Source organism: Lethenteron reissneri, chromosome 23 (assembly GCF_015708825.2).
Source record: "Lethenteron reissneri isolate LAM-NWPU_2019-01 chromosome 23, ASM1570882v1, whole genome shotgun sequence".
NCBI lineage: Eukaryota > Metazoa > Chordata > Hyperoartia > Petromyzontiformes > Petromyzontidae > Lethenteron > Lethenteron reissneri.
The window spans coordinates 18,786,297-18,803,830 of NC_083801.1; the positions used below are offsets into that span (position 1 = coordinate 18,786,297).

At 41.7% G+C, this 17,534-nt stretch overlaps 1 protein-coding gene across 1 annotated transcript in view; it reads right to left on the reverse strand.

Annotated features, from left to right (window-relative positions):
- Positions 1-14,878: 14,878 nt before the first annotated feature.
- Positions 14,879-17,534, reverse strand: part of LOC133346236 (histone deacetylase 4-like) — a 103,105-nt gene continuing 100,449 nt past the window's right edge. Inside the window, 1 exon segment of the mRNA XM_061557776.1 lies at positions 14,879-17,196. Within this exon segment, the coding sequence (XP_061413760.1) occupies positions 17,148-17,196 (49 nt within the window). The 3' untranslated portion in view covers positions 14,879-17,147.

Below are 17,534 nucleotides of genomic sequence, written 5' to 3' on the forward strand. Positions count from 1 at the left end.
GTGCGATACCGTGGTTAGCAGCACACTTGTCAACCCGGAAAATTGGAGGTTCGATTGCCAGCCACGGATAACATCAGTGGCGAGTGATGTGTAAACCGAGCCCCTTTCACTAATCCGCACTGACCAGTGCGGTCAAATATGATCAAACAATTGGTGAAGGAAGTCTTCATCCAGCAGCGGATTGACAGGGGGGCGGGGGGGGGGGCTGTACATGTATTAATAGCCCACGTACTGTGCGTGATACAAGCCGGTTGAGTAACGCAGTTCAGATGAAGACAATGGCTTTATCGAATAAAGTGTTTTTCAATAGCAACGCATAATAATTCACACGGTGTGAACAGACAGCCCTTGTGATGTATCAATCAAACGCAAGAACGCATGGCGCTCTACTGCAGAGAATTTACAACATTTAAATCAATAGTTGTACACACAATGAACGAATAATTACGCTTATCCCATTGTTACACAATTATTATCGAGCACCCATTCCGTGCTATTGTGTTTTTTTACTAAAACGAATCTCAACATTGCACTTTTTAAAGTACAGTCTACTATTGCAATACCGAACATTTGCACTCTCTAAAATTCGCATGCATATTCGGTGTAATACATCTACACGGATACACATTTCAGTACACATACATAGACAGTATATACCGTGTATATGTCGTAATGTGCATTATTACGAGTTTACAAACCCAAATTTATATCTTTGATCACTTGCGGTTGAAGGTAGCGTCCAGCACACAATGTCTAAGTGTGCAATATCTTTGCTTTACTGTAGAGACAACCGTTTGCATTTTAAATTGCACCGGGCACAAGTTTACGCAATATAGCTGCTTGGTACCCAATTGATTTTGGATGTTTTTTGTATTCGTTAAATCAGGGGCATAATGAATATTGGCCCCATAATTTAGATGGCACGATCTTGCCAATAACACCTGTTAACCCAGCAGCATGTGCTTTCATTTATGAACAGGCCCGATTGCTCGCTGACGAGACCCCCAAAGGTAGAAACCGGCTCCAGTTGTTATTTGATGAAACAAATCCGAGCTGGATAATATTGGGCCTGGAAAGCCAAGACGCCGATGGACTTTATCCAAACTCCATTTGATTCGGATTGTGGAGACAGAACGGAGGTCGGGTTTCGTGTCACGACACCCTTATAAAACGCCTATTTAACGAAATAACCTGTACCCCTCTCGCGTGCACGCACACAACGTGTATTGCCCAGTCCACTGCTCGATGAGATCCATTTCTCACGCCTTGCGCGCCGTGGTGAGGACTACTGAGCAATGCTTGCTCCACTGTGGCCGGTGCTGTTTGGTGAGGACGGGATGGTGATCATCCATTTTTTAAAAGTGCTATCCCAGTAAAAAAAAAAACATCCTGCTTTGCTTCGGCGATCCACGTGGTTCTGTCACGTTCCGGATGACCTGCTCATGGTACATCACGTGCACATTATAGAGCGCAGTTAACACAGCAGGGCGGCGCACTGGTGAACACGTGCGTCTCACGGCAAGATGCGTCTGGGTTCGATTCCCGATTCGGGCGCCTTTCCTTGAGGAGGTTGTACTAGCAGGGTACGAAAGAAGTTCAACATACATACGTATCTTCTTGGTTCTTTCGGTGAAGTCACGTAGAAGGGAAATAATAAAAGAATAACAATTAAACATAATAAAATACAATTCTCACGACGTTTCGGCTACATACGTATGTCCTCGCCCTATTCTGTACGTGTTTCCTCTGGGTTCTATGGTTTCCTAACACACTAAACAAAAATACCGATATTGCCCAAACATCCGAATGCTGAAAAATTACCAGCAAATTACTCAATGGGGGGGGGGGGGTGGGGACATTGAACATCGACACCCCCTTACTTAAAAAAACTTGCCAGGACGCTCCTGAATAAAATAGTACTGAGATTCAGCGAGACTTTGCTGGGCAAACAAAGTAGTAATAAGAAAATAAAACACACACCCGCACCATCGATCGTTGCGGCGATTGTAACATTATTGCGCTATGAGCTATAAGCGTAGAGGGATGATGTAATATTATATACGTGTGTGCGTATGCGTGCGTGTGTGTGCATATAGCGCCCCGCTGAGCGTGGATTAGAGGCTTTTGTGCGAATTTAAAACGGTTTACGGAGATGAAAGGGAGGTAAAGAAGTCACGAAGGCAGGGGACCCTTGGGACCCCCAAGCAGCTCGGCACAGCCAGTGGCAAGGCGATCTCATCACTGACTCTCACACACACACACGCGCGCATGCCCGTGTGTGTGTGTGCGCGCAATATACACGCTGAAGGTATATTATCATCATTATTATCATCATCAGCCACGGTCCATCCACTGTTGCATGAAGGCATCCTCAAGGCCGACGCCAGAACTCACGATTCTGGGATGCAACGCGTCCGCCTGGCACTTGCACAGGCTCGCTAATTTGCATTAACCCGCCGGGATGGTCCTCTCGGATGAGTTTCACCACTCGGGCTGCCACTGCGTCCATTGTTCTTGACCATTGGAAAAAATCAACATCATCAACAACAAAGCCCATTTGCCACTAAGTGGCGGAGACGTCACCACGGCGTTTGTGCCAGGTTATGTTCACTTTGAGGGCACGTCAAGTGTCGAACGTCCGCTGGCAGGTCACTGGACAGAACCAGGTGCCGTGGATTGACTGATTGAGATGCGTGGCCGAAGCACCACCTGTGCCCCCTACTGTGTCAACTTGCTGCGGTTTAGCCGCCCGGCGCTCCGCTCGTTGTTGTTAGCGTCGCTTCTCTGTCCTCCGTTGTAGCTGGACGGATATCATCGAGCCCACACTCACGGATACTAACCGTTTGTATTTTACAATCAAACCGCGTACTTTCTCTAATCCACGTGTTCCCTCGTTGCGTCTCTCATCGTACTTGTATGAGTGTATATTGTGTTGATAATACATAGTTCCGCATAGCTTTATAGTTTTGTATATCGTAACATTGCTATATATTAATTCATTCAAGTTATGTTTTTAGTAAAAACTCGCCCCCACTAAAGAGGGCATCGTCATACTTTAGAGTATGAATTAAATGAAGCTAGTCCTACCGATAAAATCAAGACACATTTCTACACACACATGTAATGTTTAAAGTGACGTCGTGATTGCAAAGAGAAGCGTGCTTCTCAATCGGCTGTCACCTGCTGCTCTGGTTATAGAACACGTTTTCACTCGTTCATTCAGTGCTTTAGTATGTTGTACGTTCATTGATGCGGAAACTTTTCAATCCAAGAATTAATACCATACTTTTTAACAGTATCTTGAAGTAAATCGCATACATTTCTCTTATTTCACGGATGTTTGATATATATACAAAAAAAGTATTTACTACGCTCATCTCAATTTATACGTAACAATATTCTACAGCCCTTTGTCAATCCACTGCTGGTTGACATTCTATGGAGATTGGAAATTAATTCTGTTCAATAGCTTGGGAAAATCTAATCCTGTAATGCACTGCTCTGGGATCACTGCCCAATCGGTTATTGATTTGAACTATTTAACGGGTAAATTTCGATTTAAAGCTTTCGTGACTGCAGGGTTTCATCTTCTTGGTTCTTTCGGTAAAGTCACGTAGAAGGGAAATAATAAAATAATAAAAACAAAACATAATAAAATAATTCTCACGACGTTTCGGCCACAACGCAAGCAGCCGTCCTCAGGTGAAGAACAGGTCTGTCGGAAAGACAGCGTCTGAATCAATTTAACGGGTATTTCACTCCCATCGCAGGCTTTCAGATAGAAGAAACCTCCATGTTTCTGTAGTTTAATAAACGAAGTTGAATAAGAATTAACTCCAAGTAAGCGTGCTTGTGTTAAGCAGGTGAAGCTCGGCCACTTCACTCCAGAAGGGACAATGGCCGGTGGCCTCCGAAGGAGGGAGCGCAGCCGAGATGTCCCAGGTGCACACTGGACACGTGTGAAAAAGAGCTTTGCAGCTCATCGGATTCCTTCAGGATAAATAACGCTTTAAAGCTTTCGTGACTGCAGAGATTCATCTTCTTGGTTCTTTCGGTAAAGTCACGTAGAAGGGATGTAATAAAATAATACAAATAAAACATAATAAAATAATTCTCACGACGTTTCGGCCACAACGCAAGCAGCCGTCCTCAGGTCTGTCGGGGAGACGGCTGCTTGCGTTGTGGCCGGAACGTCTTGAGAATTATTTTATTATGTTTTATTTTTATTATTTTATTACAGTGTCTCCCCGACAGACCTGGTCTTCGCCTGAGGACGGCTGCTTGCGTTGTGGCCGAAACGTCGTGAGAATTATTTTATTATGTTTTATTTTTATTATTTTATTACTTCCCTTCGACGTGACTTTACCGAAAGAACCAAGAAGATAAATAACGCTGTCTGATACTGAGAAGCAGCGATGATAGCGGCCCAGTGTGCACACGTTCGATGGAGTGTTTGATCGCCAGACCCTGAGAGACGCGTGAGGGCGCCGCGGTGGCGAGGAGACGTTAACCACCTCACCTGGTACGCAGGAGATCGTGCGTTCGATCCTGACGCCTGCTGTATATTTGGAGTTTGCATGTGCACTTTCCCCGTGGTCGCGTGGATTTTTCCCGTATCCTCCAGTTTTTTTTCTCCACATTTAGAAACATGCTATAAATCTCCACGTTGGGTTACCTGGTTTAAAAAAAAACTAAATTATATCCTAGTTTTAATTAAGATGCAGATACAGCCAGCTTTGAGATACCTTCATTCATCAGTTGATTTAATTGCAATTGAATGAAGTAGCTTTTAGTACAGTAGTGTTAATATACTGTATATAGTTGGATCTTACACTGAAGTGTGTTATACAATACTTTGGTTGGATGTTATTATTCACACTCGATTGTCATACGATGAACTAGTCACACATTTATCTGCATATTGTTTAAAAGCCCAAAGACAATATTCATTTCAATTTGCTCTGCCATTTGGAAATGGTCCAAACAAGCCACGTGAAAAGATTTAGTTTATTTTAACGATATGAAGCACACTTGTAAAAAATATACAGCCCCTTTTCAGTCCACTGCTAGATGAGAGCCTCCCCATGCCACGTCAGTCATGGGGATTGTTTGACCATACTTCACCGGGCTGGTCAGCGTGAATTGGTAAAGGGAGGGGGTGGGGGAAGCTAATACTGATTTGAAAAAAAATCACTATCAGACATTCTCAATCTACTTCTGGATGAAATTTCCCATGTTTAAGATATGGACTTTGATCCTGAATTTAGGCTCATGCCTGAATGTAAGTGTGCATTCCTGTAAATGCTTGCTCGCACGACTGCCCAGCAGAAGGACCTCTAATCTCTAAAGAGCCCCTCTATAGGTTAAGCCTTTTTGGCCTACTCTTCCACGCTGGCCAGCCATCTTGGAAGATGTGGGCGTACACTTTACCTCACCACAGGCAACCAGCCAATGGGCTCACTGTGGTGTATCATTGTATTATACCTTCGTGAAAACTATACCTGCACCTAGGGTTTCATCTTACGCTAATCCTTTTTTTTCTCTCCAGAATAAGCCTCACCGAATCTCAAAACTTCTCAGGAGGGCGCTGCTTTGGTTTGTTTGGCCATTGTGGCCATACAATAAAGTCGTCGTTACATTCACACAACTTCTTACGATCAGCTCTTGGGTACTTGAAACATTTCTTAAACCCCTCCTCCTGCCTGGGTAGACCACAGTTAGTCGGTGGATTATTACCTCGCAAGAACATGCGATTTGGTGACTGACTGAGGAGGCCTTCATCCAGTAACTTATTGATCATGGCTGCTGCTGATGCTGATGATGCACGGCTTATAGATGTCCCGCTGTAATTGCCCAGAGCGAGGCGCGAGTATGAAACGTCGCGTGGTTGCGAAGGCTGAAACCTGCAATGGGAGTGAGCAGAATCGCATTACAGTGGGAATGCGTAAAACCACGGTGCCGCTTATGTTATCACTAATAACGTGACTACAACGTTATGGGTTTTTTTAACGCATGAGTATGTACTATGTGCGCGCACATACGCACATGAGGACAAGTACATTGTGTTCATATCGTCTTGCCAGATAAAAAGGCATTCTTGTGATAGCTTCAAGGGATGAGAGGGGGCGGGGGGGAACCACGCGGATTCGAGAGCCATTCAGTGCAAGCAACCACAATCATCGTTAAATAAAAAAAAGTCAAAGCCAGGCAGGATACATTGTGAATAAATGAAAAACAGGTAAATCACATAGTAGGCTAAACACGAAGGGCTAGAGATATAGGGTATGCAGGATAAATAAGGAGCACACTGGACGTCCAGAGGTCATCGGCTCATTCTCCCAGAGTAGCAGTTGCAACAATGGGGCAAGTTTCTTCATTCCCCCTGCCTCCCAGCGGTATAAACTATTTACAGTAGTGATGTAAGTTCTTGTATACCGAAAATATAGTTTTGGAAACAACATAAATTTTGACACAACAGATTTGGCGAAAAGTATCATTATTTTGTGGCCACCAATCCCATTCGCATTCGGATTTTTTTTTAAACATCATTTCCTTTTCGGTAGTTTAACCCAAAAAACACAGAAATATGTAGCTCTCCAGATAATTATTTAGAATATTGTGTTAACCTCCAAGAGGGAAAACCCCATGCGAGAGTTGAAGCCACGTTTATTAACTCTTGAATTCTTATGGAAAATCAATTGCATTTATAGAAGCACGTTGGGGGCAAACTTGGCAAGGGGGAGCCTGTTTCGTAGCACGAGGGCTTTCGGCGTGAAGCAATGACGTTGTACAGCTTCTCCCCGAAGGCTGCAGATGTTCGAATTAAAAAAAAATCAGTTTCCCTCTCTATTCCAGCGTTAATTACGAGCGCTCCGAATGACTTCCTTCCTGTGTGGTCCCAGTGTGGGTTTCGTCCAGTGCAGGGGCTCCCAGCCGCTTTCTACACTGGACTCCAACCACTGGGAGTTCCCCTCCTCCTGCTGCTCCACAATCTCAAGCCCCAACCACCACCACCACTTTTCCCTCCTCCCACTTTTCCCTGCGTCTCCCCCCCCACCACCACCATCCCCATCTCACAACCTCCCTCCCATTCCCAAACGCACGTGTGTGCCCGTGTTCGTTTGGCCGGGGACTTAACGCTCTGTAGCGATGACGGAGGCGGGCAGGTTATTTGCTCGTGCGATACGTGGGATAATATGGTGACCTGCGCAATCTCAGCAACATATGGCTCTTTGAATTGCCCGAGACAAATTAAAATCATTACAGCCCATCTATTTGTTCGTAGCATAATCGCATTTGGTTTCTTTCTTCTTTCGCGCTTATATTCCCCAATGTTCTGTATTGAACAATTGTAATTTTGGTCACAATTAAAATGAAGGACAAGTGTTTTTATTGTTTCAAATGGTGACATAATTTGTTGTAAACTGTAATAACACTAAATCTATGCCATTTGGTCAGAACAATTATATATTTTAAATGCCTGTACTAAATGATATTCATACTGAGTAATGTTTGAGCTCACTACTCATCAAACACCATTGACCAGCGCAGTGAGGTAGGGCCAAACAACCTCAACTACTGCTACGATATCGGAGGCCTTCATCCAGTCGGGGATTGACAAAAGGCAGTAAATTCATATGACTGTTTTCGCAAAATGACTTTATGTGATTTATATTTGTTGCAAATACGAAGCTGAATGTAATGTTACATTTGCGTGCATACCAGCTTCCATTGCTGAATGAAGGTCTCACCATGCCATTGCAATCTTACATGGTCTTGCGATGACGAAATCCAATCCATTCCTGACAATGAGCCGATCTCTTCTCTCCATCACTATAAATCTGTCGGGTCTTCTCTTTTGGCTGTCATTCTCTCACCGGTCCCATCTCATCAGCCATCACTCCTGTTAGCGATGGGTTTCTGCCCGAGCCCACTTACTTTTCTTAGTACTCAATATGATATCATATTCTTAGGTGTTTTCGGTAAAGTCACGTAGGTAAAACATCAAAATTAATAAAAATAAAAAAATAAAAAATAAAGATCACGACGTTTCGGAGGCAACACAAGTCTCCGGAGACTTGTGTTGCCTCCGAAACGTCGTGATCTTTATTTTTTATTTTTTTATTTTTATTAATTTTGATGTTTTACCTACGTGACTTTACCGAAAACACCTAAGAATATGATTCCTTGCAGTCACGAAAGCTTCAAGTCTAGAATATGATATCACTTATCTGTTTGCCCCATGTGTTTTACCTTCTGTCTTTCGCTGCAATTCTTAAGTATACATTTCAACATCATTCCGTGAAGACATTTCAGTTGGGTTCAATTTATGTTTCAACGACAATTTTTTGATCCACGTATCATCATATATGATTTACTGAAAGCTTTCTTCAAACAAGCGGCCATTTTCCTTCTAAAATCAAATGTAGTTTTACTAAAGCCCTCACTCAGATCGTGATCTCGTTCACAACTTTTTTCATTATTTTGATCCTCACTATACTTTGCTATTTGCTATATGTACACGGACTGTTTTCTGTCGTTGTCCAGTTGTGTCCCTCCAAAATGCACGTGACTGTTTTAACTCTTTTATTGGAGACAAGGCACTGTATTGGTTGGCTCATTGTACATCTTTAGTAGAGTATATATTGCCGTAGTTTTAATCCATTATTTACTCTTAAAATATTCATGAATGACCTCTCCAACATTACAATATATTTGTATAGATAAATCACGTTTCAATTAGACTACAGGATCAAACAAAATTATGAAGTCTGCATACTTATTACGATAGGTTCCTCATGCAGACACGAAGCACGTCTAAATTGCTGTTTTGTTTGCCTCTGTCATCCATATCTCGAAAACAAGGATAAGCTACACTTGTGTTTATGCAGCAGTACAGTAGTGCTTATCCCCACTGTCTTCACATCCTGAGAACAATGTGACAAAGTGTGCTTATCAAACCAAATGGAAAGGCATTTCTCAAGCAAAGAGTCAACATTGCATGTATCCTAAACAATTGTGGAAGATATTAATAACGTCTCGTGAAAACTGAGCACGTCCACGGCACGATATTAAGTAGGCAACTCCCATTGCATTCGCATAATGTAAGATTAACAAGCAATTGGCCGTCTTCTTGATGTGTGTGTGTGTGTGTATCGGATAAAAGGTAAAGATGCAGCCCTGAAATGTCTTGCTCATGCCACTGCTGCAGATGGGGGTCCCACGAGAGGGAGCTTTGGTCGGGCCCTTCCAGACGTCTTGGAAGAGGTAGGAGTACCCACAATTTACCCCGCCACGCAACCTGCCAACTGTGTTGTTACTTATTTACGCTGCCCAGTGATGTCGAGATTGAAGAAACTGGCACTACTGTTTCAATTGCTGCACCAGGAGGTTGAACTGCCAACCTCGGGGTTACTAAACTAAAACTATTTTATTTATTTTATTTTACTAGGTAAGGCCCACTGAGCTTTTAGCGCTTTTTCAGAAGCGACCTGGCCACAAATGATAGCTCAATAAAGTGACTTAACATGTGGCAATGTATAGCAGCCAAATACTCTAAAACTCAAGTCCAGTGTACTAGCCATTACACCACATCAGCATTCCTCTTAGTTATTTGATAGAGATAATACAGGGTGCTTCAAATAAATGTGAACACTTAGGTGGGATTATCATTTTAAATGGAAAAAGAACAGATAATACACTGTAACATGATAAAAAAAAATGTTAATAGCTTAAAAAGTTTAAGAATCTCCACTTGTTCGCCATAATTGCCAACGCGTGCCTGGAATCTTCTCCAGGTGGTCTCCAGAGCCCGGAGGCACTTTTCTTGTAGCATTGTTGAAAATTATCGGAAGTGTTAACATTTTTTTGAAGCACCCTGTATATGTGATATATATGATAACAAGCATTGAGCATTATTGTCACTGCCCATGTACCGCTCGTGTGACATTGAGATTACTCTCTAGCCCTGTGTGAAAGTCTTTTTTTAAGATCATCACAATGGTGTTAAATTAGTTTGTGTTTGGTAAATCGTGAACCCACTTACATATGACTGGGTGCAAATTACAATGGTCGTGTTTTCCATTTGAGAATTCTTGAACCGAGAATTAGCCTTCTGGTTAAAGCAGGGCATGTTTTATGTGGGGCTTTACTATTTCTAGATTTGAAGCTTTCGTGACTGCATGGATTCATACTCTTAGTTCTTTCGGTAAAGTCACGTAGGTAAAAAATTCAATTAAAATTAATTTAAAAAATCACGACGTTTTGGAGGCAACACAAGTCTCCGTCATCAGGTGGGACCGTCACAGCCAGATTTGCTGCATCAAGTGAGGCAGGGAATCCCTGCCTCACTTGATGACGGAGACTTGTGTTGCCTCCGAAACGTCGTGATTTTATTATTTTATTTTTTATTAATTTTAATTTCATTTTTTACCTACGTGACTTTACTATGCATTGAAAAGAACGGAGACACTTATTTGGAAGTGGTAAAATTTTGTAGTGTTTGTGCAAAAAGTATTGTTGCGTGTGAACTTGTAGATGATTAAACATGTGCTGTCAAGAAATGGATAGATGTCCAAGTTATGTGATTGGAAGCAGCCGGTCCACATGGAATAACTCGACGCTCCACTGAGGAGCAACGCAGATACTCTTCTATCATTCGTGAAGGTGTTGTCCCAGCGGGGAACCCAGATATTATAGATTTTGCCGGTGTGGCTGGCCAACATAATCAATTGTCATTTGAAAAGAGTCAGAGACAGCAACATCCGTTCACACACAGGAATTGCTTCGACGTGATTGCTTTTGTGCTTGCGAGTTGATCTGTTGGGATTGCGAGCCAATTCTTGGTGAACAAGCGTTCGTTTATGAGCAGCAATCTCAGCAAGGAGACTGACAGTACAAGGCTAATGATTTGGCTGAGCAAGTACAGAGAAGTAATCCAGAATGGCAGGAGGTGTGAGTCGAGATGAGTAAAGCAAGCTAGTTTTGAAGAGGCAATGAGCAAGTACTGCTGTAAGAAGTGAACTACATAGCATGCATACAACAAGTAGAAATGGACGGGAAGCCATGATGTATCACGTTTTAAACATGATAGCAGGTTAGTTTGCTACATTTATGATGGCAAGGACGAAGGGCCAACGTTTACAAAGGATGGCAAGTGTGAGCGGACATTAAAAAAAAAAGTTTCATATAATTAAACAAGTAAAATTATATCCTCAAAAATGGATAAATTCTAATTTATTTAGACTATTAAACGTGAAGTTGGGCATCGAGCAATGCATGCAAAGCTTTTTTTGGTGTTTTAACAATACACAAGACTGTGTATGACTCATTCAAGTGAAGAACCCCACAATGAAAGTAACACTTTTCGAAGCTTCGGTTTAAAATTTATTCGTAACCACGACATGTCATTCAATAAATCCACTGGACAACCAGTAAAAGTTGACATTTTGTCAAAAATACTACTATGGCTCAAGACAGTAGCTACGTGGCATACTAGATTTTTTTTTCAGATAGATAAGAGCAGATAGACTATTGACCTGATCATACAATACAGTATTAGCAATAATAATGAGCCGTTTGTCATACATTTGGGGAGGGGCATTCAATAGATGTGTGATCACGACACAAACAAGGGATATCCACCTGCAAGAAATTTGCTCTTTGATTTTGGCCTCATTACATGAACACAAGAGGTCTCTTTCTTTTTCACTGGAAGGAATAAGACTGAGCACACATTCCTCTTTGTGCTGCCGGATAACATTTTACGTTTAAAACTTTAATTCACCGTTTAAATAAAAAATAAAAACACAGAGATAAAGGAATTCTCCACGTATTCATGTTATTGTTAATTTCTCCTCATGATCAAATGTTCAAACATTTTGAAAATAAATTTACCAACACGGTACAAAGCGTTGAGGAAAATTACACAGTATATACTGATACAACGATTTGATTTTTAAACAGTAAAGTAATTACCTCAATATGCAGTAGCAGTTATTAAAGAACCTGTAAAAAAAAAAGTACACTACGACATACACTTAGTGTTGAAGAACAGTAAAATGCCTCTTTTTTGTGCAGGAATACATTAACCACAACTGGGTTAAACTTCAAATGAGTTTCTTCCCACAAAACCAGAAAGTTTTCACGCCAATAAGTCATAAATTCTAAGGCGAACGAGTATTTTTTTCATATTCAAAAATATACATTTCCTAAGATTTCTTTCTTCCCAAAAACTCAATGGACAACACATTTAAAAACAGGGCAGAGCGTTTTCACCTTTTAGTCTATGATGAAAGCATAACAAATCAAGAAAAGTTAAGGAATACAAATAAACGCAAGGCATCGCCTTTTCAAAAGGAATCAACAAACCTCATAGGGGTGGGATATATTTAACGACATGGGTTTGTAACTGGCCTAATTAGGCAGGTTTAAATGATGTCTTACTTAAGCCACCTCGTGGCTTTCGGCAAGTTGTACGAGTTAAAGGCGCTGGGAGGTACATCGAAGCCTGAGCCAGAACAACAATGTGACGATTGGTGCCTCTAGGCAATTGCAGTATATCATGTCATTCAATATACCTGCCCTGTAAATTGCCTTTGGCTTCCTTAAAACGGCAAATGTCAATAACGATATAGATCCATTAACAATACTCTATGGGCAACAACATTTTCTCAATAAATTACAGATTTGCTAAAAAATAAGTATAAACAGGAATGCGGGTTTTTGCAGTGTTCAAAGGAATGCCTATCTAAACATTTTTTCTTTAGTTTGACGTACAATGGGCTACGGCATAGCAGTAAATACATCCTATGTACACAGCAAATCTGACATGTAAGCCACTTGTCAAAAGGCAGCCCATGTGCACCTCTAACCCGGCAGGCTCCCCTCTGCACGGCCAAACGCTCGTCCCTCCTGCAAAGTTATCCCTCGTTGTGTGAAATTGGGACCTTCCATTCAACTTCGCCATTTATCCGGAAAACAGTTGACCGCAACGTTCAACCTTGCATCTCTGTTAAGTACTCAAAGAGTGAGGGAACACATCCCCAAAGCAGTATAAAATGTCACAAAACCATGATACCGATATGAACGTGATTCTCGCCCATTTACATGGAGCAGAGATGAATACCACGTGACTCGCCAACAAGAGCATTGCTACGTTCATTCACGGAACCTTGAAGCATCTTCACAACATCCACAGGGATGTGGTGTTTCCTAACTTATACAGGACGGCGTGGCATGTCCACCTGTTACGTAACCACCCTGACCGGCAGATCGCTAACATGCCCACTGCAGTAGCTGCACACGGTGTAGCTGTCATTTTCTACAGATGTTCACATATCCCACTTTTTCGCATATCTGCCCAAAATTCGGATGTGCAATGCTGTGCTGCATTTTTATTTTACAATAGCACTTTACTGAGCTCTTATTTGCTTTCAAAAGATGGGAAATAATATCTCCCTATTACAGGTATGGCATCAGTTACCAATTTGTGGCTGTTGTATTGGGGTCTTGTGGGACAATGTTGTGACCATAATACCAATGTGTACAAAAATCTTGATCTTAAGATCATACTGAGGAGTCATATTTTACGTCCAACAAACATGATTTTAAAACCCATACTTGCAGCCACATGAGCTGTATAGCTAAATAAGTCATTACTTTCTGGTGTCTCAGTAAACCTCAATTATTCGCCAAAATACGTAATGGTGAAATGTGTGTCCATTATTGTTGCCTTGCCAATTTGTTCATGAGCAAAACAAGTAAGAGAATAATTAAAAAACACGTTATGTTAAAAACCGTTCCCCATTACCATGCCATATTTGTGTAGTCCCTTCACTCTTTTTTTACCGTATTGGTTTTTTTTCTGCTTCAATAAAAGGCCAATTGTACACCTCGTGTTAATTTGTTGTGCGTGAAGACAAGCCAAGTGTAACTCTCTGAAAAGAAAACATCTTGCGGTCCAAACTTTAGAAAACTTGTTTTGTGGACTTTTACAATAATTTCAATTTAGTTTTTGTTACAGCACAATAATAAAGTATTAAAACTAACATATTACACTCACAGATAGTGTTTTATTGCTGCTACAAATCTGTACTATGAAGGCAAAATGCTTGGTAAAATCTTCTGAATAAACCATTAATAATGTGCTGTAAAAATCCATTCTAAACCTAGCACTAAATTGTAAAAAATAAATGTAAAGGTGCAGCCCTGCAATGCCATGCTCGCGTCACTGCTGGAAGAATGACCTTTACTGGAGAGATCTCTAGAGTTACCCCTCGAGAGGATAATTGGTCTACTTGGAAGAGGTGGGAGTAACTACATTTTACCCCACCACTCGCTGCCCGCCAATCGACTGTGGTGTAGCCCCTCATTCTGCTGGGTTTTTGACAAGATGTATGGGGGATTTAAGAAACGTTCCGATTGTTTTCACATTTCCATTGTTTTAAAATTAAATCGAACAAGCAACCTCTGGATTACAAAGCCCAGTGCTACTATTACACCACAGCAGCTACCCCCCACCCCACCCCCAAATAACCATGTATTTATTTGCCACGTTTCTTATGTTCAATTAAAAAAAGAGAGACACTCCAGGAGTAGTGTGGAGCAGTTTCGATGGCTGCCTGGAAGGGCCGGGTTTTATGCCGGTATAGCCGACAGCTTCAGGAAGCATTATGCGCTGGGCTTTGGCAAGATGTAATAACACAACCCCTTTGGTGTACCTTTTGTGTTTTGGGTTTGAGTGGGTAATAGCGGCTGTCAAGACCTATTTTCAAAAATGTGCTCGCTAATAGTTCCCCCCCCCCCCGCCGCCTCAACACCCCCCCCCCCCCGCCACTTAAAAAATAACAATCCTACCAAAAATACAAAACGAAGGAAAATTACTTATTGCACTTTTAATATTTGACTTCTATAGTTGGCAGATAATGCTTCGTGTGTTGCTACTGAGAGGTGCCTCCATCAGGGTTAGAATACACATTACACAGATCACTAATTTGCGTTCGTCAATGGACAGCTTCAGTATGAACAGGGATTGCATTCTTAAACAGTGAGCTGTTTGACAGTATGCTGCATTTATACCAAGCATTTCGAACCACGTGTACAATAGTTTTGTTTTTTAAGGCAAGGCATGCCTAGATGCTTTCACTTCAGTGTTTTAAGCCAACCTAAAAGAAAGACCCCACAGTTTTGATGTAATGCAGTCTTGCCGTCACGTGATATTCACATTTCGGTTCTGTCAAACAATAATATACACTATTTTACACACCGTAAAGCACATTTTGTCTTCTTTAAAAAAAAACTACACGATATAGAAAATATATTAAACAAATATGTAAATACGACATGTGCGTCCAAACAATAATTTCTCAAACAAAATATGCACAAAACAAAGTGTTATTTCGGGAAAAATATCACTTGTCAAACATATACAGACACCCAAAGGGGTTAAAGAGGGGCATGAACGGAGGTGAGCGGTTAACGACCCAGAAAGAAAAAAAAAGAACCTTGTTCTTATCCAGAAATCAATGAAATATACAAACACAGGAGGCAGCTACGGAGATGATCAGGGGACAACATGAAACTGCAATGCAAAAGGCTTCCATGTCGAAGTCCCGGGCAGCTGGCACATGCACAGTCTACGCACGTGGTGGGCCGCTTTCTTCTGGCCGGAGAGGAAACTGAAAACCTCTCACCCCCCACGATTGCAAGGTGCCCCTGTGATTGTTTATGCAGCTTACTCCCACTGCCCCACACCATCACCTCTGCATCATCGGCCCAACCCCTCTGCCCTCGCTGAAGTAATAATTAAGTCACTCAGGAAAGCGTGGACATTGCTGGCAAGATTCCTTTTACAAAGCACCGCAAATGTACAAAATGTTGTTGATGAGGCCGTTATGCAAAACATGTCTTACTGCTTCAACGTTGCTTGAAGAGAGCTTTGTTTTGATTTCATTTTATTTAAAACCTTAAATCAATGGTGCTGGAGCAACAACTTACTGAGTGATGGATTTCCGGTACCTATCCGTGCACTTGACAAGATATTTTTTATTTATGTTTTCTGTACATGAAAACAAAAGTGCAAAGAATCTCAAATTTCCCAATTGAAAAATAAGCGATTGGAGGAAGGCTTACCCTTTATTCGACATTTCACGAGATGTATAATACTGGAGCTCATTAACCCAATTTAAGCAAGGCATATGAATCTAAATGTCATGTTCGATTGCATCTTCCAACAGAATAACACTCAAGACACTGACATTGATGGCTTAATTCAGCAACCTTTGGATTGGCTTACTGCCCAATAGATTGTCGAAGATTGTTGTCCGTCACTTATAAAATGTTTGCCGCGTATTGTCTCCTTCTAAAAAAACAACACCATACCTCGCATGAGTGCGGGAAATACCCACACATCCGACTGCTTTGTCACATTTTATGAGTACAGGTGATGAAACGTAATTCCTTGAATGGCAAAAAAGATGTTAGAGAATTTAAGCAAACATAGCGACATTTAAAATTCAGGGTGAAGGAACCTTCCGCTAAAGCTTTGTGATGACACTTTTCATTGAAGGTGGCAGACCGTAAGAGGTCTCTCTTTGTGCCAAAACAACATGCACTCGATGTGCTATGGACCGATAGCAAAACCTCTGTTCAGAAAAAAATACAAAAAGAGCTAAGATTGCACAACGTATACTGTAGTACATACTCCGTAAGCTGTTTTAAACAACTGCCTTCGACTACAATAAAAAAACGGTCTCGGCAGTAGATGCTAAATAAATGCTGAAGTGTACTTATCAAAGGCAGCGTTAACACCAGTCTCAACGTCCTCACACCAGGCAAGGATGCTAAATGAATGTACAGCCGCCCCCCCCCCCCCCCCTCAAGAGAGATGGAGGGCCTCATTTTAAAAGTCAGAAGCAGCACAGACACATTCTAAGGTGTTTATTTAAACGATACAAAAAAATAAAAAAAGATTACTCTTATTCACCGATCCTCTGTAATAAAAAAAGGCTGTTGATTATTGAGTATATCTGAATGAGAGGGAGGTGCAACCAGGGGGAAGCTGAAAGAAGGTGGCAGCGGGAAGCAAGGGGAAGGAGTGTGTTGTTTTTCCCCTCTCGTGGGTACACGGGAAGTTCACTCCGTGACCTCTAAACAGCAGGCTCCGCTTCCATTGGCTCCATAGTCTCCTCGGCTGACCTACACAGAAAGAAAACAGCATCTTTGTAAGCATCCCATGCCGAATGCAAACATCTCAGAGCTCCTGTGTTTCAGTTTGATGGCCTGTCACCCAGACTCCACATTATTAGCCCTGTCTGTCACGATGATGGGACCGTTGCTGAGGTCACAAGGACACCAGAGCATGTTCACAGCTCTGTCGTATATCACTCACGCTATTGGCAGACTCAAAATACTCGTTAGTGATCGTACAGCGATGTCCAATCTGTTTTCCGCCGATACATTCTGATTTACAACTAGTGCTGGATTTATTAAGTGAACTTAGAAAAACATTTTCATTCCAATTACATAACATTGTG